At 40.2% G+C, this 25,570-nt stretch overlaps 1 protein-coding gene across 4 annotated transcripts; it reads left to right on the forward strand.

Annotated features, from left to right (window-relative positions):
* Positions 1-4: 4 nt before the first annotated feature.
* On the forward strand, positions 5-25,570 carry FBXO30 (F-box protein 30). Of its 4 annotated transcripts, XM_054022720.1 has the most exons (5): positions 191-268; positions 2,106-2,177; positions 5,894-5,999; positions 19,482-21,579; positions 22,583-25,570. In XM_054022720.1, the coding sequence occupies exons 4-5, from the start codon at positions 19,498-19,500 to the stop codon at positions 22,784-22,786; spliced, it is 2,286 nt and encodes a 761-aa protein (XP_053878695.1). In that variant the 5' UTR covers positions 191-268; positions 2,106-2,177; positions 5,894-5,999; positions 19,482-19,497; the 3' UTR covers positions 22,787-25,570. The 4 variants fall into 4 exon arrangements, with proteins under 4 accessions (XP_053878693.1, XP_053878694.1, XP_053878695.1 ...); XM_054022719.1 differs by lacking the exon at positions 2,106-2,177 and having other exon boundaries at positions 178-268; XM_054022718.1 differs by lacking the exons at positions 2,106-2,177; positions 5,894-5,999 and having other exon boundaries at positions 5-268.

Below are 25,570 nucleotides of genomic sequence, written 5' to 3' on the forward strand. Positions count from 1 at the left end.
ACCGGCGACCCGCTCCGACCCGCCCCCACTGCATGGAACCCGGGGGAGAAAGACGCCGCTGGCAGCGTCAGTCCCGGGGGGAGTCGGCGCGCGCGCACTCTCTCCTCCTGCCAGCCCGGAACCGGACTGAATCCGGAGGGACTCGCTCTCCCCTCCCTCCCTCCCCGCGCGCGTGCCCGCCCGCCCGCTCGCGCGGCGGTTGGAGGCAGGAGCGGCCGGCAGCGGGGCCGCACGGAGCCCTGCCCGAGGCAGAGCCGCCGCGCGGACGGTGAGTGACCGGGGCCGGGAGGGGTTTTCTCCTCAGTCCGCATCTTCCCGGACGGCGCCGCCAGGGTCAGAGGGGGGCGGGGTCTCTAGTCCGGGCCTGGGGCCGGGAGCAGCCGCTCGCTGGCTAGGAAGCGGTGAAAGTTCAGGTGCTGTGGGGTGAGAGGCCGCAGCCGCGAGAAGCTCGGCGACCCATAGGAGAGTTCGGGTGGTGGGTGTTTCCCCTTCTCCCCACGATCCGGGTGAGGAATAACCCGGGCCCTGGCTGCTCGGGTGGCTGCTCGCCGCCCTTCCCGGCTGCCCCGGAGCGGGGGCTCTCTCGCTGCACAGAGGGGTTCTCCTAGCCCGGCCCGTGCAGGCCCGCCCGGGGAGGGGGGGCGGCGATCGTGTCACCCCTCCCTTGGCTACTTTAATACCGATCTCAGCCTGCGGCTGGGTGTCTGTGGTGGTAACATGCCATTTAGGGTGGCTGGCGAACCAGCTCCACCCCTGCTCTCTAGTTCCCCACCCCTTTTCCCTTTATGGGCCACTGCCTGGGTAGGTTTCTTGCGGAGCACACAATGGCTATGTGGAGGAGACGTTCACCATATGGCCGCTTTCCCTCTCTGTTTAGCCTCTGTGTTGCTGTTATTGTTAATATTAATAAACATATGCATTACAGTGGCCCCGAAAGAGTAAGGTCAGGATCCTATTTCGCTAGGTGTGATCCAGATACAACAAGTCAGCTCCTGCCCCACAGTGCAGTCTTGCTCTTTTATTCATAGACAAGGGGAGCAAATAATTCCTAGTTATTGCTGAAAGGTTTCTCTGATCCTATGTGTGTATTGTAAGTCACAGTTCCAACTGTCTAAGAGGGGACTTGGTCCCTGAGTTGCTTAATCCATTGAAATAAAAAGAGGAGGCAACTTGTTCCTATATAAATATAAAGGAGATGGTATAGCTGAACACTGGTAATATTTAGTCTTGCCATGAGTGCAGGGAACTGGACTACATGACCTCTCGAAGTTTCTTCCAGTCCTACAATTCTGTGATGATAAAGAATAACAAACATAAATATAGGGGGGCGGGCAGTGACTTTGCCTAAAACTTTTAGCTGTAAAAAAAAAATCATGCAGTCTATTTTTGAGATGCTGTAACACCTTTGAAATTTGGTAGGGAGAAAGCTGTAGGGCTGGAGAAGTGTTTTTTCTTTGTCCCCTGAAATTCCATTCAGATTTGTCTGAGAAACTTTTCAAATCCTCAATTCTCTTCTGTTGTTTGTATTATTAACACATCAAATAAGCAGCAACAGCACATCCTGCATTGGGAGCCCAGGGAGCAGATAACCTCCCCCAGGAAGTGTGGAAAAGGAGAGGTGGGCTGGGCTGGGTTCCCTTCACTTTCTCTGGGCCCAGAACATAGCCCAATCCCCCACATCACCCAGGATAACTACCTTCTGTCACTGCCAGGTAATATAACTAAGCCTGTAACTCAACCTGTGTTGCAGATTTGAAGGTTTAGGGTTCAAACTCTGCAGATGATGTACAATAGTGGGATTGTCATATTTGCATATACTTTTGTTTTTACTGTAAAAAAAAAAAGTCATAAGAAATTACACACACAAAACTGTTAAAAGAATATTATTTAGGTTGTGAAGTCAAACAGCTGAAAGTTAAAAAATGTCTAAATTTAGGCTGCCTGTGCAATTTTAATTCCACCTTCTTGTGTGTATGCATTATGATAGTCTTTAATTACATGATCACATACTATTTTTTTTACAAGAGCATTCCTTTATTCAGTGTACAAGAATGAATCAGGCGTGTGTAAGGTTTTTTGTGTGATCTCTGCCTCATTTGTTGCAGAAGAGGAAAGGTATTTAGAGAAGAAAGGAAGAGACTGCAAGAAGAAAGAGGATGGTCTCATGTTCAAGGCAGGTGAATGCCGCATGAAAGCACAGTTTTCTCACTGCCTCTGTTTCAAACTTACTATGTGATGTTACACAAGTTACACAAACCAAAATTTTGGCAGGGGGGGTTCTTATGTGTTTCTTATATTCTGGGTGCTCAACTTGAAAAACTTGGAGCCCGATAAGCAGAAGTGTTGAGTGCTCACACTGCAAATAAAGTGGATGCTTTGCACTCTGTCAGTAATACAGTGTGGTCTGGAGGTATGAGTATAGGGTTAGGAATCCTAATTCTGTCTGTCTGGCGTTAGGCAAATCTCTGTCTTATTTTCCCTATCTGGGGATAATGCTCTTATCTCACAGTGGAGATAAATTAATTTGTTAGTGAGGCAGTCAGTCAGATACTACAATGATGAATACCCTAGAAAAGACCATGAGGAAATTAATAATTCTGTGTTCATTGAAGTCATTGGATGGTATGCAGGAGCCACTACTACAGGATAAAAAGAAGTATTGAACAGCTGCCTCATTCTGTGAGCATAGTCCATCCTCTCTGCACTGAATGAGGCAATGGTCCTGTTAAAAATAGTATGTGATCATGTAATCAAAGACTGTATTGTAATGCATACACATAAGAGGGCAGAATTAAGGTTGCATGGGCAACCTAAATTCTTAGATTTTCTAACTTGACTTTGAAAACTAATGTCTTTAACCTTTTTTGTGTATACGCTGTAATTAAGAAAGTACCTATGACTGATATATAGTATGTCTGAATATTTTTGTGTTGAAATACCTCTCAGTACCACGTGTATATAAAGAGTATGCAACAAACATCTATGGATAAGTGGCGGGAATATAATCAATAGAAAACAATTTTTTTGTTTCTCCTCCCTTGGTGTTCACACCTCAACTGCTAGCAGAGCACCTCACCCTCCCTGACTGAACTAACCTCGTTATCTCCACACTGATATATACCTGCCTCTGGAGATTTCCATTACTTGCATCTGAAGAAGTGAGGTTCTTACCCACGAAAGCTTATGCTCCCAATACTTCTGTTAGTCTCAAAGGTGCCACAGGACCCTCTGTTGCTTTTAACAATTTTTTTGTTTGCCAAAGGCAAAACAATTGTTCTAAGCATTACTATAAAATAAATCCTGTCAAATGTTTTTTTTTTAAAGCAAATATAAGGTATATTGTTGGCTACATTTCTAATTAGTAAGCTTGCTGCTTTTTAGTACAAAATCTTAGCAGAAGTAATGGTCAGTACAAAAATATTTAACAAAATATCTTGGTTCAAGTTGTTCATCAAACTACTGGTATCTGTTGCAACGTTTAAAGAAAAAAAAACTTCATGTAGGTGCTAAAATTATCTTTAGTTTTGCCAATCATACTTACAGTTAAGGTAAATTTGAGTGGCTTAGAAGTATGTCTCTTACAGAATCAGTAGTCCGTCTGTCCCCTTCCCCCCCCCCCACCCCAAAGGTGGGTATGTTTATGTGCTGTGGAGAAACATAACGGTTTTGAGTGACAGCTCAGTAAAAAATGAGGTATTTTTTTTTAAAGTATGCTTTGTTTACCACAACCACAGTGCATTGCAATATTCAAAACACTCTGTTTTAGCTGAGTCACTATTGTCATCAGCCCTTGAGAGGGTTTTGACAAGCATACTCGTTTGGAGCCCATGGATTATATATCTTAGTTTCATGTGTGCTGATATTTGGAAAATACTTCTGTTTTTAATTGGCAAATATAGATGAGAAATTGGTGATTCATTGTTTTGAGATAATTTGTAGAGGACAATCTTGAAGAGCCAGTCTTTTTTTCTTTACACAGTCTTCTTCATTCGAATTCAATAACTATAAAACAGCTAGTATATTGACAGATATGATCATTGGGCAGTTATCAGTACACATTTGCTTTTGTGTTGCTAAAAGGTACATTCTGGCAACTATTTGAGATAGCTCTTCAAATTTAAGCCCTTGTTTACATGTCCTTATAACATTCTGAAAGTTACTTGGGGGCTTAGATGTCTCATTGTTACTTCTAGCTCAAAAGTGGCTTTTTAAAGGTTAATGAAAAGCATTGAATTCTTTTTCCTCCCTGCTTTGTATTACTCAGTTACCTGGTAAAAAAGGCCTATGATTTCTGGTGCTTTAAAACTCAAATAGAGGGGAAAATAGGGAAAAAACACGCTAGACTCCAATGAGTCTGAATGTTTTTGATTGTTTAATGAAGCATGGTTTAATGATACTGAAGTTAAGTGCCTGAAAGTAGAAGGGAGGTTAATTTTCTTAACTTTTAACACATAGGATGGACTTAAGGGGACTGATCATCCTGTTGTTTGCACATATGTATTGTGTATCCTTCTCCTCTCTGTTGTATGTCTTGTTTATTTAGATTGGAAGCTCTTTTGGGACAGAGACTGTCTTAGTGCATTGAAAAATGGGGGCCCAGTTGGGGTCTCTAGGTGCTACAATAGTACAAAATAATGATCAGATCCCCAGATATGCATGCATATGTGTAAAATTAAACAATGCATTGCACCTGCACTTCAGTGCTTGATCACTAGATACAGGATTTTATCTGTTCAGTTTGCATTTAAATATGCTTGTTCATTCCAATATGGGCACCTCCTGCAAATGCATGTGTAGAAACCACAGAAACAAAGTTTCAACAAGATGTTCTGATTGGCATCTATATTAGGCAAAGGTCACAAATTTAGATGTTTTTCCAGCGAAATTGTCACAACATGCATGAATTAAAGTATTAAACTTAACACCCTCTGCAGAAATAATGTATATCATATATGCAAGAGGGTGTGTGTAGTTGTGGTTTTGGTTGTGCAGCTAAAAATTTCAACCATCATGCATTAATGTAGATCTTTGCATTTATAAGTATAAACACAGGTGCATAATTATTCTTATGCTTGTGCACTGTCTCATTACTTCTCTAGGTCAGACTGCTTCCCTCTCATCCTTGTTTCTTAACCTCTGATTTAGCTTGACAGAACTTTTATGAGAGAGGGTACCATCTTAAAGGATACGTTTTCCCCCTTTGTTTTTACCATCCCTGTGCTCCATATCCCCTAGCAGTCACAAGCAGTGCGTGGCTACCTGCATATACAGGGCAAAGATAGGGCACTTGAAGGCTCTTTAATGCTGCAGATAAATGCTTAACAAAGTCCAGTGTCTGGAAATTGAAACTATACAAATTCAAACTGGAAATGCAATGCAAATTTTTAAGAGTAATTAACCACTAGAACATGTACCCATGGGCTGTGGTAAATTCTTCATAACTTGGAATCTTTTATTCATGATTGGAAATCTTACTAAAAGATATGTTCTTATTCAAGTTTTTGAACTAGATGCAGGAATCGCTGTGTGAAATCAGTAGTGGTTGTTATGCTGGAGGTCAGACTAGATAAACTTAATGATTGCTTCTGGCCGTAAAATCTATGAAGTAGCAATCTCGCGTGACTGATAACTGGCATCAGACAAGTGTTTCAGAACTTACCATCTTTGGTGCTAAGCCTGTTTGCCCTATTCTTTATTAAGATTAATAATAAAACTAATTACATTTTATTTGTTCTTTGTGGAATATAGAATTTTGAAAAATGTTAGTCATACAAACATACCTGCATTCCCAGATAGCAAGCACACAACTCTTTTTAGAGGATTGCACAAGTAGGGAGTAGTCCTTACAGTAAAAAATGTAGCCTTTTATCTTTTTTGATTTCATCTTTTGCAGAGTCTGCAACAATCAAGCAGTTGTACTGAGTTCAAGTTCAGAAGTGCTTTACACATGAAGCCAAACTGGTTCGCTAGCTGACTTCCCTCTGTCACCATCTCAGCAGGTAGAGTTCTTTTGTGCCTGAGCCATGCACTAAGTATAGCTGCTCCAGGTGTAGTTGTCATGTAGTAGTCTATTGCCCAAGGTTAATAAAAGTTTTGGACTGTTAATTGGGGAATGGGGCAAGACACCAAGAAAGCACGGCAGACCTTCACAAAAACACAAAACGGAAATCCTGGTGGTTCTTTTTAAAATGACAATATGTTAAATAATTTATTTAAAGTTGTTGGAGAGAGGGCTGAGTTCCACCTGAGAGAGGCTTGCATTCTAAAATAAGACAGGTGTCTTGCAGACTAAGGCATCAACTGGGGAGGTCCAATCTAGAAGTTAGAGATAGTTTTAGGACAAGAAAACAGAGGCATAAGGTGCCTATAGACAGGCTTATAACTCCTAGAGCTAGTAAAATATATGCAACTTTCTCTCTAATATTAAAATCTAAAAAGGAATAAGTGCTGAGGATTTTTATTTCTTCCACTCAGTCTCATTGCCGTACTTAGAAGCAGGTATAATTTTGCGTCAGACATGATTTTAGGTCATTTGCCTTTCGAAGCATTATAGTATTTGTTTTGATCATTCATCGGAAATAGTTTGTTGATGCATAGAACTGTAAGATGCTAACTGAATCTCTTAGTGTTTTTTTTCCCCATAAGATACCAGGAAACAGTGCTGTGAATGTCGTTTTTCTGCTTTCTATCTTACAGTGATTCTAAATAGTCATGCTTTATGACAGTAACGTTAGTAGTATGTTCCTTGTGTGTTTTCAGAACTCTCTCTACTGAATTTAGTGATTCAAGTAAGTTTACTGCTTTTTATTTGTGGTAGCCATGGAGAGCCAGCACTTTAAGAAAGGGAGTGGAATTTTGTTCCTTCCTGGGCATCAAAAGCCTTGTTTACTAAGTTCTAGTTGTATTTACCTGTGCAAATGCATTGAGGGCAGTTGCTTTGCACAGGTATTGCTGAAAATGTAACTGGCCTGCAGAACCTTATGATGATGATGATGGTATGTGAGAAGAAAAGAACGCTGCATGACTTCTAAATGCTATGGGGAAAACCTCTTGTAGACTGAATACATATGATTTGACCTAATTCTGAGAGAAACATGCAAGTCCATGAAGCTGCCTTTACAGTAGTTTTTTTTTCTGAAAACTGACTATGGGATTATAAATCCATATAAAATACAAAATCCTGTTTATTGTATATGCTTTGACAATTTATCTGATCTCTTTTTTTATGCTGCTTTCAGACAAGTCATGCCTTCTCAATTCCTTTTTTCTGAACAAAACCTCTTTGTTCTAGTATCTCCTAAAACTCACTTGACTCTTGCTACAGGAAGTGTTAATTTGCCCTTTAAAAATTTTTTTTATGGAATCAAGACGTCCACATATCTCGGCTGAGTAGCTGCTTAATCTTGAAACTATAGCCCTTACCCTTGCTAATTCATCCTCCTTACTGCTGTAGTTTTATAAATTTAAAATTAGATTATAAACTCATCAGGGAAGTGCTATATTGTGTATTTATTTGAAGTGCCTAATACCACTTGGTGCTGTAGCTATAATAACCACATATTTCTTTATCCAAGAAACAATTAAAAATTGCATAATAATTGCTGTACATCATAAAATAAAGTTCCAATCGAAGGGCTTACACATGTGTATTAAATACATACTGAGATCAGTGTCTAAATGTACCATGTGATTATATATACAGCATTATATATGGCCATCTACTTGGTTTAGATAATTATTTCGTATGAATGATTACCAAATAACACTAGATGTGATGAACTTGATTAATAACTAATTTTTAATAAAATAGTATGCATTTACAACTAAAGATTTTAATTTACAATAAAGAAACTAATACTGGGTTAAATTCCCCTCACCTCACAGTCTGCACTTGCTTCCAGCAGTGCAGAAGTGGGAAGGGAAGTTTGAGCAGGAAGTTGAGGCTGAACCCCGTGTTTTGTGGTGGCAGAGGCTACATTGGCTTTGAAGAGGTCATGGCCAGGGGATGGCTGTATTCAGCTTATCTGAACACCTTTGTTCCTCTGAAGCCCTCAGTAGGCATTAAAAGCTACCCTCCTTTGGTCAAAAACCATAGGGATGACAGGTTGTGGTATACCATCTGCCTTCTTTTAGGGTAAAACTTCCTTTAGCAGAAGAGTTCTAGTTGAAGCAAGGATATAGAACTTGCATGTCCCTCTACCAGTTCAATAAATCTGGCCCATTATTTGAAACTTAATAAAACTGAAAAAACCAGTGCTACAAATAATATGCATACTTGAAATGTTAGTGTAATTGTCCTGCAATAGTAGAGAATGAGTTCTTATCTCACTTTTTTTCTAAGTTGTAAATTATTTTAAACTTTTGAAGGTGGGGAGGATGGGCTGGAGAAGATTATGTAAGAGCTTAAAAAATTTACCCAACCCTTTACTAACCTGAGAACTAAATTTACTAGTTCAAATGTAAAATTTCTATCCAAGCATGCATCGTGTGGTTTAAAAGAGTAAAATAGGTCTATCTGTGTTCTGTATCTAACTGTAACATTGTTGATCCATTTTCTGTAATGCACTTTAAACTTGCATTTCATTGGGAGGGTGGGGTTGGTTCACTACCTATCCCTTTTGTGGGTTCCTTCTCCTGTGATGAATCATGATGAATATTTTCCTGAGTTGTCTTCAGTTTTTCTTTCTCCTGCTTCCATGTACTTATCTTTTTATCTACATTATGTTCTTTATCTTCTCCAGTATTTTTTCTCCTTTCTTCTCCAGAATCTTTCATCCAATTGTTTTCTAACACCTATCATAAATCTTCCCCATCTCTCTCTCCTGCCCACCTACACTCAACACATAAGTCCACCCTCTCAAATATAGGGTGTGAAATTTTTACCAGACACAATAGACAGAGGACTAAATATGCTAGTGAAAAACCAGTATGAAAGATGGAAGGGTCAGTAGGGTGGCAGTGTCCAGGAGCCATTCCAGGTGAGATGCCAAATCTTTCCACACCCTCCCCAAACTACCAGGATTCCCTTCTGGGTGCTCTTTCTGGATTCTGCCCTTTGTATTAACAGTCTGGCTGCTAAAAGGAAATGTCTGTCTTCATTTTTTGAGTCCTCTTCTTCAGTGACTAGCTGCATTGCCTATTTCTGCTCGTTTTTCCGAAGCAAAAGTTAGAATGTAACTATCAATTTCAAAGGATTCTGAATAGACTGGTCAATTTTCATTCTGTTGCAGCTTAGGGTACGTCTATACTTACCTCTGGGTCCGGCGGTAAGCAATCGATCTTCTGGGATCGATTTATCGCGTCTTGTCTAGACGCGATAAATCGATCCTGGATCAATCCCGGAAGTGCTTGCCGTCAATGCCAGTACTCCTGCTCCGCGAGAGGAGTACGCGGAGTTGATGGGGGAGGCTGCCTGCCGCGTCTGGACCGCAGTAAGTTCGAACTAAGATACTTTGACTTCAGCTAAGTTATTCACGTAGCTGAAGTTGCGTATCTTAGTTCGAAGTGGGGGGTTAGTGTGGACCAGGCCTTAGGGTATGTCTACACTACGGGATTACTCCGAATTTACAGAATTCGATTTTTGGCAACCAATTGTATAAAGTCGGGTGCATGAGGCCACACTAAGCACATTAATTCGGCGGTGTGCGGCCATGTACCGAGGCTAGCATCGACTTCCAGAGCGTTGCACTGTGGGTAGCTATCCCATAGTTCCCGCAGTCTCCCCTGCCCATTGGAATTCTGGGTTGAGATCCCAATGCCTGATGGGACCAAAAATTTGTCATGGGTGGCTATGGGTAAATGTCGTCAGTCAATCCTCCCTCCATGAAAGCAACGGCAGACAATCATTTCGCACCCTTTTCCCTGGATTGCCCAGGCAGATGCCATAGCACGGCAACCATGGAGCCCGTTCAGCCTTTTTTCACCGTCACCATATGTCTACTGGATGCTGCTGACAGACGCGGCACTGCAGCGCTACACAGCAGCATCCCCTTGTCTTTGCAAGTTAGCAAAGACCGTTACCAGCCATACCGTACCGTCTGCTGCTTTGCAAGTTGGCAAAGACGGTTACCAGTCATACTGTACCGTCTGCTGCTGTCATGGGTGCTCCTGGCCGGCCTTGGTGAGGTCAGTCGGGGGCGCCTGGACAGAAATGGGAATGACTCCCCAGGTCATTCTCTTCCTTACATTTTTGTCTAATGGAGAGTCAGTCCTGCCTAGAATATCAGGCAAGCCTACTAAAGAACCAGAGAGGGAAATGACCGCTCCGGGTCAGAACCCCAGACATCCCGCAGAAATGATGAGCTGCATGCCATTCTAGGGGGTGCCCCTACAACAAGGCCACCCGTTGCTTCCCTCCTCCCCCACCCCTCCTGGGCTACCTTGGCAGTTATCCTCCCATTTGAGTGATGAAGTAATAAACAATGCATGAATTTGAAACAACACTGACTTTATTGCCTCTGCAAGCAGAGCTCAAAGGGGGGGAGAAGGGGAGGGGAGGGTGGTTGGCTTACAGCGAAGTAGAGTGAATCACCATTCTGCACTTGCTCAGCCTATAGTTGAAAATGGGAATCTGTGATAAGCACTAGGATAGAAGCACAGGCAGGACTGAATCTCCATTTGTGTGTGGGTCTTTGGTTGACACTGACAAAATACAAAATGTCCCAGGATATGTATGTTGGGGGACAGTTCTAAACGGCAGCTTTATTTTTTTATTTGCAGCAAAATGTAGAGGTCCAAGTATGTAATTGTGAGCCCTGGGAGCAAGGGGTAGGCTGGGGTAGGTGCGACTGCGTGGTGCTGCCAGCTGGGAGAGCAGCCTGAGGCAGAAGCCTCCAGATGGCATGATATTCCAGGCAGGACTGAATCTCCACACAAAACTTAAAGAAGAGAGTGACCTGGAGTCATTCCCATTTTTGTCCAGGCGCCACCGACCTCACCGAGGCCAGCCAGGAGCACCCACAAGACGACAATGACGGTTACCAGTCATACTGCACCATCTGCTGTCCGCAGGGCAAGGGAAGGGGATGCTGCTGTGTAGCGCTGCAGCACCGCGTCTGCCAGCAGCATCCAGTAGACATACGGTGACAGTGAAAACAGGCGAGAAACGATTTTTTCCCTTTGCTTTCACGAGGGGGAGGAGGGGTTACAACATATACCCTGAACCACCCGCGACAATGACTCTTCAGGCATTGGGAGCTCAACTCAGAATTCAAAAGGTTTTTGGAGAATGCGGGAACTGTGGGATAGCTACAGTCGTCAGTCGCCCCTCCCTACGTGAGCGTCTATTTGATTCTTTGGCATTCTGGTTAGCTTGTCTCAGCTCCTTAAGTTTCACGCAGCACTGTGTTGAGTCCATGTTGTGGCCTCTGTCCATCATGGCTTTGGAGATTTTTTCCAAATGTTTTGGCATTTCGTCTTTTGGAACAGAGTTCTTATAGAACAGATTCATCTCCCCATACAGAGATCAGATTCAGTATCTCCCGTATGGTCCATGCTGGAGCTCTTTTTTGATTCTGGCACTGCATGGTCACCTGTGCTGATCAGCGCTCCACACTGGGCAAACAAGAAATGAAATTCAAAAGTTCACGGGGCTTTTCCTGTCTACCTGGCCAGTGCATCCAAGTTCAGATTGCTGTCCAGAGTGGTCACAATGGTGCACTGAGGGATAGCTCCTGGAGGCCAATACCGTCGAATTGTGTCCACACTAACCCTAATTCAAACCAGCAATGTCAATTTCAGCGCTACTCCCCTCATCGGGGAGGAGTACAGAAATCGATTTTAAGAGCCCTTTATGTCGACAAAATGGCTTCGTTGTGTGGACGGGTGCACGGTTAATTCGATTTAACGCTGCTAAATTCGACCTAAACTCATAGTGTAGAAGATGCTGAGGAGCAGTAGAGGCACAGAGATTGGTCAGTCTGCATTCAGGCAGATGCTAGAACATCAGTTTATACTTGATTCACATTGGAAAGGTTCCCTTCAAAATCTTACGGGCTAGAAACTTTTTTTAAAAGTGAAAGCAAGTAGGAAAGTGGCCTTTTTAGCATCCTATGCATGACTATGCAAGTTATGACAAAATGAGACAGGACAGACAGCTACCAGAGAGTGGTGGAAAAGGAATATATCAGCCCTAGAATGGTAAAGGCTCTTTTCCCCATGAACTGAAAGAGGTTACTTCAGGTCAACTTAGGAACACCTCAGTTCAATTAAGGGCTCCCTGTGACCTTTAAAAACCCCTTTTCTGGTGTGCGTGTATGAGAGAGGAGAGATGAGAGACAAGCTGCAGCAGGGGAAAAAATCTTTTCCTGGATGGAAGACTGCTTTCTTGCTTATAAGGGAAGCAAGCCAGCTAACAGACTGTTTGGGGAAGGACTGGCACTCCAGAGCAGCATAACAAGGCAACATCCCAGAGAGGGGACAGGGAGAAGTAAATTTCCTTTTTATGTTATGAACTTGTTTCTCTTTGTTTGGCTGCAGAGTACTCCTTGGGCCTACCCTGAGGCCCACCTTGTAAATATTCAAAATTAAACCTGAGTGAGGAATAAAAATTCTCCAAAGTGGGACTGATTTGCTCTGGGCCCCCAACTGCCAGAGGGGGAAACATTGAGCCCAGTGAGGTGAAGAAGGTGCCTTGCTACAAGGTCTAGAAGATACCTCAACTTAATCTTGTGAAATTTGTGCTTCCCAAATACATGAAACAAAAAAGGCAAGCATTTATATCTGAGGAGAGTGTGGGGGCATGCAACTATTCACTCTTAGAGTTTGATATTGTGTCAGTACAGCAGCTTAAAAATGCATCTGGAATATTGTATGCCCACAATTTAAAGCCATTATTTAAACTTTGTCTTAATATTTGTATTAGCACAACAGCTATAATCATGAGGTTGTTCATAACAGCTGGAATTTTAATCCTTTTCATTATGGCAGGTTTTCAAAGCATGTTCTGGCTGATCTGGTCAGCTGACTATATTGTATGTACAATAACATCAAGTGATCCTTCAAATTCTGAGAGCGGTGGTCACCTCACTGGAACTGGATGTATTTTTAGGTTTCTCTGCTAGTAACAGTCAAGCGTAAATACTTCAGCATCTCAGATGAACTGAACCTAGTTGCTGACATTACATAATCAGAAAAGTACAGCTGTTCGTTCTTTGTATAGTCACTAATTTGACATAAATTATGGTAAGAAACTAGTATGTAGGGTAACATAGAACATGCCCTGAAAAGAACTGACTTATTTTATCTGCAAATAATGTTTATATTTTCCCTTGTCACTTCTCATTATTGCAACACAACTACTTGATCTGTTTACTCTTAGAGTTTTATATTACTGTTTTTAAAGAACAACTTTCACACAGTGTTAAACATTAATTCAGGTATCTTCAAACCTAAATCCTTTTTTTACCAAAGTTTTTCTTCTTTTGAAGCTAACACATACATTAATGTTTCAAGATTCTTGCTCCCTCTTTTCAGTGACATAATAGTCACTCATTTTTCATTTAAAAGATTGTAGCCTTAAATTTGAGTAATAAAGATTTCTTTACTTGCTGGATCACTTAGAAGCTTAGATGTGAGGGATATTGTAACTAATGAAAATGGCAAAATAAAAATGAGGAACTTCAGTAGGTGTGCTAGCTTGAAAAATTAAATGTAGTAATGGCAACTAACTTGTCATTCATGTACTTGATTATTCCTAGAACAAATGAATACTACTTAAATTTCCCAATTGGAAAATGTACAGATTTTGATGTAGACTTAAACATTTTGTGTTATTGGTAAGGCTCAGATTTTGTCTCGGATATTTTTAGTGAAAATCATGGACAGGTCATGGGCAATAAACAAAAATTCACGGAAGCCCGTGACTTGTCTGTGATTTTTACTAAAAATATCTCTGACAAAATGGGTAGGGAGGAAGGTCTAGCACCCATATTGGCTGGGCTACTGTGGGGGGACAGCTGCGGTGCGCCCAGCTGCATGTGGTGAGTGAGCTTTGGGGGACCCCCAGGGAGGGAGCTCTGGGGGACCACTGCTGCCCTGTGGCTAGGAGCTGCTGGGGGCCTCCTCCAGCAGCAGCTGAGAGCTGCGGGGCTTCTTGCTGACAGCAGTTCAGCCCCGAGGCAGAAAACGTCACAGAGGTCTCTGGAAGTCACGGATTCCATGACCTCCATGACATAATCATAGCCCTAGTTATGGTCAATTGATTTTGGGTTACACTGACAGTGTTTCAAAGTATCGGTGAGTTCATGGTTGGTTTAAACTAGTGAAAGTCCACTATAGATGTTCAGTGTTGATTAGTAGGGGTTAAAATAACAAATTCATGAAAAGAACATCCAAAAAGATTTGAATAAAACACTCTGCTGACAAAATTACACTTCTTCAACTGGTGTTCTGAAGTCCTAACTCTGCAGTCTGCAGAATGTTGGTGAATTTGAAGTACTAATTGCCTACTAAAATGTAAATCCATTTCTAAAGTGTTTTTTTAAAAACATTTTTATTAAGAAGCAGATATCCATTCAGTGCAAACACAAACACCTAGTTAATACTGGGCTAAATTAGTTGAGTCTGCCTAGTATAAATGATTAAATTTTAGTGTCGGACCTGGCATTAATGTAGTGCCCATTAAGTTTATTTGAAAGGTCTCCACCATGTCGTCCCTCCCTCCCGCCCAAATAAATTTGTTAGTCTCTGAGGTGCCACAAGGACTCCTTGTTGTTTCTCCCTCCCCCAGACATTTTAAAAATTTTGTCTGCATGTATGTGATCAATACTTGATTCAGTACTAGTGAATGCCAGCTAGTGGCTGGGAGAGGAGGCTGGAAACTTAACAAAAGATGAGTTACTAATCACAGAGCTCAAATTTCACACAAACTGACTTTAAAGACCAATATAGCTTGCTAGGGTGCATTAGTGCTATAGTAGCGTGCTCTTGTGTAAACTTGTATAGTCTATTTAAAGGTAGTGTTTCATGTTGGCTACATTGACTTCTTTATTTGTTTCACATTTTTGTATTCAGAGAGCCAAGCAATAGCGTTCTTAGTGGCCAGGTGGAGCTCTCGGAGCCACCGCCGAATTTGGTTAGCGGGCACTTCTCGATGATGTGCATCATTGTTTGATCTGGGCTGCAGCTGAGTTAGTGAAGTCACTGATTACTTTTAATGATGTTTGTAGTTCTCTTGAAAAATAACTATGGGAATTTGAATAAACCAGGCCTTGTTGCTACAGGGCTATTTCTCCCCTGCCCCCACACACACTCCTCCCCCCCCCCCCCCCAAACCCCTTCCCCCTCAAATCTCAGGAGGGTATTTGAGCATATAGAGGGGGAAAGGATGACAGGAAGGGGCAGGAGATACACAAAAGGTCATGGTTGGGAGGCACCCAGAGTACGTGCACCCAGTTCTTGGCATTTTAAAGATCCTACATTCTTATTACATGTATCTCTTTAGGGAATATATGTTAATGTACACCAGTGTTAATTGGCTGCCATAGTTTGCATGTTTAGTAGAACAAAAATTTTGATAAACTGACCGTCTGAAAAATATGTTGGTTTGGGTTTGTTAAAACATTTTGATGTTGACTTTTTTTAAATTGTTTTATTATAACTAACTTAAATGTTACAGACATTTAGAACCAAAAACAAGAATGCTTCACAGTTTTGAAACTTTCCAAAAGCTTTTCAGACCAAGAAACTTGGCATAACTGACCCTTTCCTGAAAATAGGTTTGGTTTTGACAAATCAGCATTTTCAAACAAAAATGTTTCAAAATATTCCTGACCAGCTCTAATATTTATGAGACAAGTTTTGAACATCAAGTTTGGGTGACTAGATTTTAGGAAACAGTTACTAAAAATCATAGAATTGTAGGACTGGAAGGGACCTCGAGTGGTCTTCTCGTCTAGTCCCCTGTACTCATGACAGGGCTAAGAATTCTCTAGACCATCCCTGACAGGTGTTTGTCTGACCTGCTCTTAAAAATTTCCAGTGCTGGAGATTCCACAACCTCTCCAGGCAATTTATTCCAGTGTTTAACTACCCTAACCGTTAGAAAGTTTTTCCTAATGTCCAGCCTAGACCGCTCTTACTGCAATTTAAGCCCATTGCTTCTTGTCCTATCCTCAGTAAGGAGAACAGTTTTCCCTCCCTCCTCCTTGTAACAACCTTTTATGTACTTGAAAACTGTTATCACTTCCCCTCTCAGCCTTCTCTTTTCCAGACTAAGGCTTTGTCTACGCTACCAATTGAAGGACATAGGTGCTTAAAAAAGCCTCCCCCTGAAAGACAAAAGTTTTGCCATGGCAAGTGGCAGTGTAAACGGCTCATTGTAGGCAGGAGTGCTCTCCTGTCCACAACGGGAACCCCGTTCATGGGGGGTGGAAGTATTTTGTCTCAGAAATGCCAACAAACAGTGTTTACACTGCCCAACTTTTAGTGACATGGCTGTAGTGTAGACAAAGCCTAAACAAACCCAATTTGTATTTGGGGACTGCTGGCAATTTGCTACTACAACAAAAAGTCTCATCAGTTAGCCTTTCAACCATACATTAAATGACTAGGTCACTTTGTGATGGGGAATTTTGTAATAATTTGTAACATCCCCTTCAATAAACTTGCAATAAAGGTTGCAAACTGCCTGTGTATGTGTGTGCAGGTCCTATCAGAGAAACTAATTCTAATATGGTGGAAGGAATGCTTCCTTTGAGAAACCTGCTCGATGTTCCTTTTTAACAAATAGAATCCGAAGGCGGGGGGGGAGGGGGGATATTTTTCCATAGCTGTAAAGAGGTAATTTTTAAACTATTTCTGTTCAGTTTAGAAATTTGTGCATGAGTCAACTTAAAAGGAACTCCTGGCAGAATAGCTTATGGAAAATTCTGTTATGGACCTTTCTTCCCCCACCCTCCTTTTAATTATTTACAGTCAAAACATTTTAAAACTTCAATGAAGAATTGCCTTAGACACTATTGACTTAAACTGTAGAATGTATGCAAGAAGCCTTTGACAAATTGCGTAACTTTAGTGATTGGTAAACTGATAATAGCTCATCTTAATTAATTAGCCTCTTAGAGTCAGTATGGCAACTTCCACCTTTTCATATTCTCTGTGTGTATAAATCTTCTTACTATATGTTCCATTTTATGCATCTGATGAAGTGGGGTGTAGCCCACGAAAGCTTATGCTCAAATAAATTTTAGTCTCTAAGGTGCCACAAGTACTCCTGTTCTTTTTGCGGATACAGACTAACACAGCTACTACTCTGAAACCTGTATTTACAACATACGATGAAAAGCTAATTTGCTACATGTAAATAAAAAGGAACTCTTCATAGTAGGGAGAAATAAACCAGCTGTGTTGTGCCTATCAAGTGCAGCACATATGCTTCTTTGTTAGTAGAGTTCAGAAAAGTGGGCTGGCCAAAACATTTGAATTATTCAAATTTAGGGGCTGATACTTAAAGTTGGCTTGAATTTCAAAATGTGAAGTATCAGAGGAGCATAGATTTAAAATCCCATGAATAACTTTCTGTGACAAATAACACCTTAAATTACTAAAAGTAAAAAATATAAAAACTTGTTAGTTGGTTGGTTGGTTACTTACATTTGTCAGTTTACACAATGAAAAAAATTCTAATCACTTTCATTTCTATTTACAGTCAGTTTCATTTCAGAATTTTTCTGCGATAGCATACTGCTGCATTGCTTGAGTTGAAAACATTGCAGGGTGTATTTGTTTGCCATTGGAAATAAAATCAAACATGGAAACATTTCTGTTCTATTAACTTCAAGTTTTATATTCAGCTTATTTTTAGAAAACCTATTTAGTTAGTTAGTTATTTTGGTGGGCAGAGGGATGTAAATTTGTTCTGTTCCTTTAAATCTCTACAAAAAATTAATGATTTAAGAATATTTTCTGTACTTCATTGGTTTAGTCTTTCAGTAAAACATGTCAGGAGAATCATGGAGTGATGCAGTATGATGCTTGTGATATTGTGAGATTGCTAATTGTGCTAAAGCAGGGGGTTAAAGCATAAATGATCAACCTGTACATTTATTTTTTCCAAGATTAATAGAGTTTAACCACAAGGGTTTGGGGTAAACATGGACTGAATGTAAACAGCAGTAAGAAAATATTGTTGAGTGATTGTCCTCTTTTCCCTGCCCTCTAATTTTTAATGTATTCCTCCCCGTATCTTAAAAATGTGTGGGGGAAGGGAAGATAAACTGACTTTGAAACATAGTAATGCAATGTACTTTCAAATACAAATGTTTGCAGTGGTGAAACATGGAATGCCGTGTTTACTCTGCCCTCCGAATCAGAACAAGGAATCCAACTTTCTAGTGCCAAAGTGCTTTACAGTTGTGCCTGCTTCACGATAAAACTGATCACATGACTCCAATTATGTGGAGTTTCTTTATTGCTCCCCCATCTTCTCACTAGCATTAGCATAACCAAATAGGGAGGAGTAAAAGCCATTTTAGGACACCTGGAAATGTGCCTTTTTGTTTTTACTGATGTTCTGGGGGGGGGGGGGGGGTTAGCAGATTAGAAAGGATAGTAAAACTGCTGCACACTATAGCTTTGAGCAAACATTTTTCATAAAGGTGTGAAACTATTTTAAAAATTTAAGAAGTGTCCGTGGTCTTGTTTAAGGTCACTTTAAAACAGTGTAACTTGATTTCTTCTTTGAGTGACCATTCCTCATTCCCACTCATAGGGTGGCACTAACAGTGCAACTCTGCTGGTGGCCATTGGAGTGCCACCCTACTGTCTTCCACTCTCTGTTCCTCAAAGTTTTATGGGTAAAATTGTAAAAGGCACCATGACACTCCAAATACCTTATTACCTTCCAACTGTGGCAGCAGATGGACTAGGAACCTCTCCAGACTTATCCATGTTCTTTAAAGACTCAGTGCCTTAGTTAGATTTCTTAGTTAGGATTAATATTAGAAATTTTAGCTCATTCATTTTCTTTATAAATGTATTTTTTATTAGTTCCTGCACCTTGCTTCGGGCTTACTGATCCTATGGTTGATTCAGAGAGGAAGAGACCAGCATTTAAGAGGTTTGCCTCTTGTCCTGCTGTGTTCTCCAGCTTGAAAAACTCTAGGTTACAGTTGAGTAACCTTCATTTCTCTAAAAAAAGAACAGGAGTACTTGTGGCACCTTAGAGACTAACAAATTTATTAGAGCATAAGCTTTCGTGGACTACAGCCCACTTCTTCGGACTAACACGGCTGCTACTCTGATACCTTCATTTCTCTGTATTACTCAAGCTCGTTTTTTTTTTGTTTTTTGTTTTTTTGAGGTGGGGGTAAAATGTCACTTATTACTGTACTTGTGGTTTGTGATCAATTAGTGTAGTGTTCATTTATAACTCTATATACATTATAGACCAAGAATATGTAGTTATTTGTTTTATTAGTAAACTTTAACAAATACTGAGTTAAAAATTAAGATTGTTTTATCTCCTTTCTCTTCCTGCCCAGAGCTGGACTTGCAATCATGGAGGAACATCAGCAGCATTTACACTGTGTCAATTGTGTCAGTCGGCGTTGCATGACCAGACCAGAGACTGGAATTTCCTGTGACTTGATTGGCTGCCCACTGGTTTGTGGTGCAGTCTTTCATTCATGCAAAGCTGAGGAGCATCGCATTTTGTGTCCATTTGAAAGAGTGCCTTGTTTGAATAGTGGCTTTGGATGTCCCTTTAATGTAGCCCGAAACAAAATCGCTGAACATCTAGAAACTTGTCCTGCAAGTGTGGTTTGCTGCACTATGGAATGGAATAGATGGCCAGTCAGTTATGCAGACCGGAAATCTTATGAAAATCTAAGTAAAGATGTTGATGAAGTAGAGCAGTTAGACATGGCTTTAGCCCTTCAAGACCAGCGCATGCTATTAGAATCCCTCAAAGTAGCAACTATGATGTCAAAAGCAGCTGATCAGATATCCGAACCTAGAGAGCAGACTTCTGTTAAGTCAAGTGCTCCTGACACAATGCTTTCAAATGGGTTGATACCTGCAGATGGAGATTCCTACAGTGCACTTTATCAAGCTACTGTAGAAACTACTAAGAGTTTAGCTGCTGCATTAGATATACTGAACACTGCTACAAGAGACATAAGCATGTTAAGTTCAAGACTATGTATTTTGCCATATGAGATGAATGAAGATTTTCAGATCAAAGAACAAACTACTAATGGATGTATTCAAAGTAAATTGCCAGATCATGAATATCCAGATGAAGATAACATGGGAGCAGTTGGTGGAATTGACTTTGATGTCTTGAGCCAAAATTCACAATCGGAACAAAATGGTTCAAGTGATTTTTGTTATGATATAGTGCAAAAACGTGACTTGAATGTGAATCTTGGTAATGCTTCTGCTCTTTGTAATGGTTTTCATGCAGAAAATATAGGTACAGAGGCATTGGAACAGAATGAAGATCTAGATGTATGTGATTCAAAACCATCTAATGTAGCAAATGGTGAATGTATTGCATCTCCTGATGATGGAGCATTGAAGTCTTGCAGCTCCTTTCCTGTAGCAGCACAACAACTTAGAGAAGTAATAACACCCCACAGTTTATTTAATGGCGCTGTTAACCATATACAACTGCCACATGTCTCCAGTGGAGAGGAAGTGTTAGAGAGGCAATTGGAACAAGAAAGGTTGAGAAATGTAGATGTGTTTTCTCTAATTCATCATCGATCATACAATTTTCTTGTTAACCACTGTTGGTCTACGCCAAAGGAAGACAAAGCTGTTGATACATCAGATTTGGAGATTACAGAAGACCCTATGGGTCTTCAGGGGATAGATCTAATCACAGCAGCTTTGCTATTCTGTCTAGGAGACTCTCCGGGTGGTAGGGGGATATCAGATAGTCGCATTGTTGATGGATATCGCATTGATTTTGGGACTCAAACATTTTCCCTCCCATCTGCGATATTGGCCACAAATACAATGGTAGGGGAAATAGCTTCAGCTTCAGCATGTGATCATGCCAACCCACAGCTCTCAAATCCAAGTCCTTTTCAGACACTTGGTCTGGACTTGGTATTGGAATGTGTGGCTAGATACCAAACAAAACAGCGTTCAATGTTTACATTTGTTTGTGGACAATTGTTTAGGCGAAATGAATTTTCTTCACATTTTAAGAATGTGCATGGTGACATTCATGCTGGCCTCAATGGCTGGATGGAGCAGAGGTGTCCCTTGGCATACTATGGGTGTACATACTCTCAACGTAGGTTTTGTCCTTCAACACAAGGAGCAAAGATTATTCATGATCGCCATCTGCGGTCATTTGGAGTTCAGCCTTGTATATCTACAGTATTAGTAGAACCAGCTAAAAGCTGCCTCATTGGTCCATGTAGTGATCATCTGAGTAGTCTTCCTTTTGAGGTTCTACAACATATTGCTGGTTTTCTAGATGGTTTTAGTTTGTGTCAGCTTTCAAGAGTGTCACGATTAATGAGAGATGTATGTGGAAGCTTGCTTCAAGCACGTGGAATGGTCATTCTGCTTTGGGAAAAGAGAAAGTACCCAGATGGAAGTTCTTCATGGCAAATAAAAGAAAAGGTAAGATGATTTTGTTTCTTGGAGATAGGAAGGAAGGTATGGGACATATCTGCGCTTGTCCTGAGGATGACTGTTTTCCCTAACCCTTTCTCCCCCCCTCACTCCCCACTCACCCCTGGTTAATTGACATCATGGTGTCTCTTGAAAAAGACCATCTTCTCTGGAACCCAATGCTATTCTGAGAGCCAATTTGAAAAAAAAAGTGCTACAGTAAGTAGTTTGGTTGTCCCCTACCTAGCACATTCAACGTATCCCCAATAGTTTGGGGAATGGGATTTGAGGTAGACCTTTCCATTGTTTTCTGTCGTGGTAATATGTAAAGTAGTAATTCTGTAATACTAGGAAAAATTGAAATATTTATCTAGAAATCATAGCATAGTTATGCTTCCATAACTTTATTTAATACTATATATATCTGAAAGTGGGAATTTTGTCTAGTTTTAAATAGTATAAAGATAAGAAATGAAAGCATAGAATTCTAAGTTCTATTCAGGTGTTTATATCATGTCTCTTGCCATGGTATTGAGTGTCTTCATCAAGTAAATAATTTTTGAAAAATCAGGCTCTAAGTTACACATTACCTGAAGAAGAGCTGAATACCTGCATCTCCTTTCTCTTCAGTTGGACTTGCAGATACTCACCACGACTGACAACCAGAACCTTACTTTTCAAACTAGAACCACACTGACTTAAAACCGCACAATGTTTTTGCCTGACGTGTAACTTCCTGATCAAATGTACTCAGTTTAAAAGTAAAATGATTCTCTTCCCCACCTCAGCTCCTGCCCCAAACTTCCATCCTGTAAAGTCAGCCTAGAATCTGAAAGTCAGGCTGGATATTACTGACTGGAACTTAGTAAATAGTACAAGCTGGTAATATTGATTTAGCTGTAATTAGTGGTGGACCCGAATTAGTTACAAAATGAAGTGTTCAGGGTAGTACTAGTTTGATTCTCTGTTTACAAAGAACCAGTTTGATGCTAAGCATGTACTTGTTTTCCAGGTGTGGCGGTTCAGTACAGCTTTTTGTACTGTAAATGAGTGGAAGTTTGCTGACATCGTAAGCATGGCTGACCACTTGAAGAAATGTAATTATAATGCTGTAGAGAGAAGGGAGGAGGCTGTCCCGCTGCCATGTATGTGTGTAACACGAGAACTCACTAAAGAAGGACGTTCACTCCGCTCTGTCTTGAAACCTGTACTTTAAATGCGATGTCACTCCACTTGCACATACACTCAAGCACCTGATATAACCTCTGTGTAATATTATGTGACACTTTATTAATGTACTAAAGATAATTTCTAGTTAAATCTACTCTGTCACTATGTATATAATGTTTTGAAGTGACATTTATTTTTTATAATACTGTTTAGTTGAAAGTATTGAAAGTTGCCTTAATGTTTGAAAAATTTGGAACTTGCTGGACAGGGTAGTTTTATCTAACTTATATAATTTTTAAAAAAAATCTCTAATGTATGTTTTTTTTTCTGATTCACTGGTGCCCATATTTTTGCTGAATTAATAAATTTTCAGAAATGAACTTCTAAAGGTATGCACATTCAAATAGGATACTTTGAGTTGTAGTGAGACAAGTCATTGTAATGTTATAAATGACTAAACATTCAAAAGCTGAACATTATTCAAAACTTTGAAGTAGATGTCTCAGACAAACCCTTGACTTTTTAAGTACACGTGTGCGAATTTCTTAGTTTAATCAGTGTTCTAGTGCTCATCCTAGTTAATATACATGTGACCTAGGATATGCATTTTTTAAAATATGTAGCAATGAGCTAAGTGAACTCTGATTTATGGCAGATTAATTTTAGCACAACTTTCTTTTGAACAGTCAGCAATGGTTATTTTTCTTGCGAACTAACAGTTATTTCACTTTTGGGAGCAAACCTCTTGAAGTTAAAACCATGAAATATTTATTAGCTGTTAGGTTGGTATTTGAGTTTATAATCATTTTTTTAATCCCATTCGCCAATCCTATAGTTGATTAAAGGAGAAAATGCTTGAACAAAATCTTATTTCTTGTCATAAATTGGAATATGGGATGCACAACTGTGGATTTTAAAATGCAGCTAACGAAAGGGCTTAAATTGTTTTATGGTATTGTAACATGTATTGTCTTTTGTTTCTGTTAATTTGTCTATAAAAATGCTACACTGGTTGAGGGCATTTTAATTGCCTACGTGCATCAAAATGTATCATCTTCATAAGATGAGACAGTTTCCATGAGTTGCATGAGGCATATCCAAAATGTTCTGTTCAGCCACATCTTTGATTAAATGAACAACTCTAAATTGTTTCCACAGTCTCCTGTAATGTAGAAACTTGCATAGCATTTTGTGAATAGGAAGTATGTACTATGAGAAATGCCCTGGTAATAGCAAAAGTACACTAGCTTAATTCAAAATGACTTTCAGACTTTTGTGTTGGTGACCATGGACTGTTGCACTTGGTAACTGTGCCACACACTAAAACAGAAACAGACCAGAGTTTGGAATGATAAAATACAGTATGTATTTCAATTTTAGGTAAAACAAGGTACTCTTAAGGAGAGAATGCTACAGAAATGGTTACATTTAAAGCTTGTAACTTCTAGAAGAGATACTTGTTTATGGCTAACCTGGCTTCAGTTCACAATTACAGCATCTGTGTAATGTCCATTCCGGGTCCAATCCAGCTAAACAGTCATTGCCTTTTTCTGTTCAGAATGCTGAAGGTGCTCCAGAAAGAAACAAAACCCAGTTCTTCAGTGCCATATGACAAAACTGTTGAAGAGCTCAAGCAAAACAAGCTCTCTGCATCCCATTCTCTAGAATGTCTGAATCTCTGGATCATGTGTCTTTTTGACACTTCTTCCTCCCACCTTGGATGGGAGCAAATGGGGGAAGAACCCTCTGCAAAAAAAAAAAAAAAAGGGTTAATCTGTTTTCGGTAAGTTTCCATACATATCCATGGTGGTGGCTGCAGGGAACATGGATGATATACTAATTTGGACATACAAATTAGGTTTTAGCTGTAGGTAGAAGGATCCCTACCTCCCTTCCCTCTAGTGTGTTGCAATGCTGTTTACTCTCAAAACCAAGAGAAAGAAACCTCCAGTCCCATGCAGGGACAGTTTCCGTTTCAGCACTGTATCTCTTAGCTGTAATGGACCCTTGCTGCCTTTCCCTGACATCCAGAAGTAGCTGTCATACTGGAAGAACTCAGACAATTCAGGCTCCATCTTTAAAGCTGCCTCCAAGGTAGTAGATATTCACTTAGCCAAGGACTGCTGTGACTTTGGTACTTAGTATTCTTTGTAACTACCAGGATCCTGCTTCCTATGGAATAACTGGGCTGGGCAGAGGTGTTTCTCTAGAGAGAAGAGGGTACTGCAAGGGCTTATATTGACAGAATCTGTAGTTCAGTGCAAATATGCAGCTAAAGTAAAATTGGTTATGCTGCTTTGTTAAAATAGGCATTTTAAATACTAGATATTTTCATCTTGACAGATAACACTACATTCTCAACACATGCACTTTTGTTCTCAAATATTAGATACTGACTTTTTTGTTAAATATAAGTTTCTATTTTTATGAAAATCCAGAGCTATTAAAATATCAATGCTGTAAACAAAATTTCTGCTTGTAAATTGTTTCAGATGCAGGAATACATTATGTAATTAGTATAACAACATTTATTTTACACTGCTATGCAGTCTGTAAAACATCGGTAATATGTAATCAGTCTATCAGAACTTGGCTGTTTTTGTTCATATTTGTCCTGGGACTTTAAAAAGATCATCTTTCTCATTTTCCCCAAATCCTGACTCCCCTGTTGCAATCTCCTTTACAGCAAATGTACACAGCTGTTGCATTCTTTGTCTTTTACTTGATGCTGCATTGCTACCTTTTTAAAATGTTATGTTTTCAATCATTATGCAATTTTTTTGCAATGTCTGTTAAAATTCTAATAAAATACATTTGGAGTTTCCCTTTA

The sequence above is a fragment of the Malaclemys terrapin genome, chromosome 3 (assembly GCF_027887155.1).
Source record: "Malaclemys terrapin pileata isolate rMalTer1 chromosome 3, rMalTer1.hap1, whole genome shotgun sequence".
NCBI lineage: Eukaryota > Metazoa > Chordata > Testudines > Emydidae > Malaclemys > Malaclemys terrapin.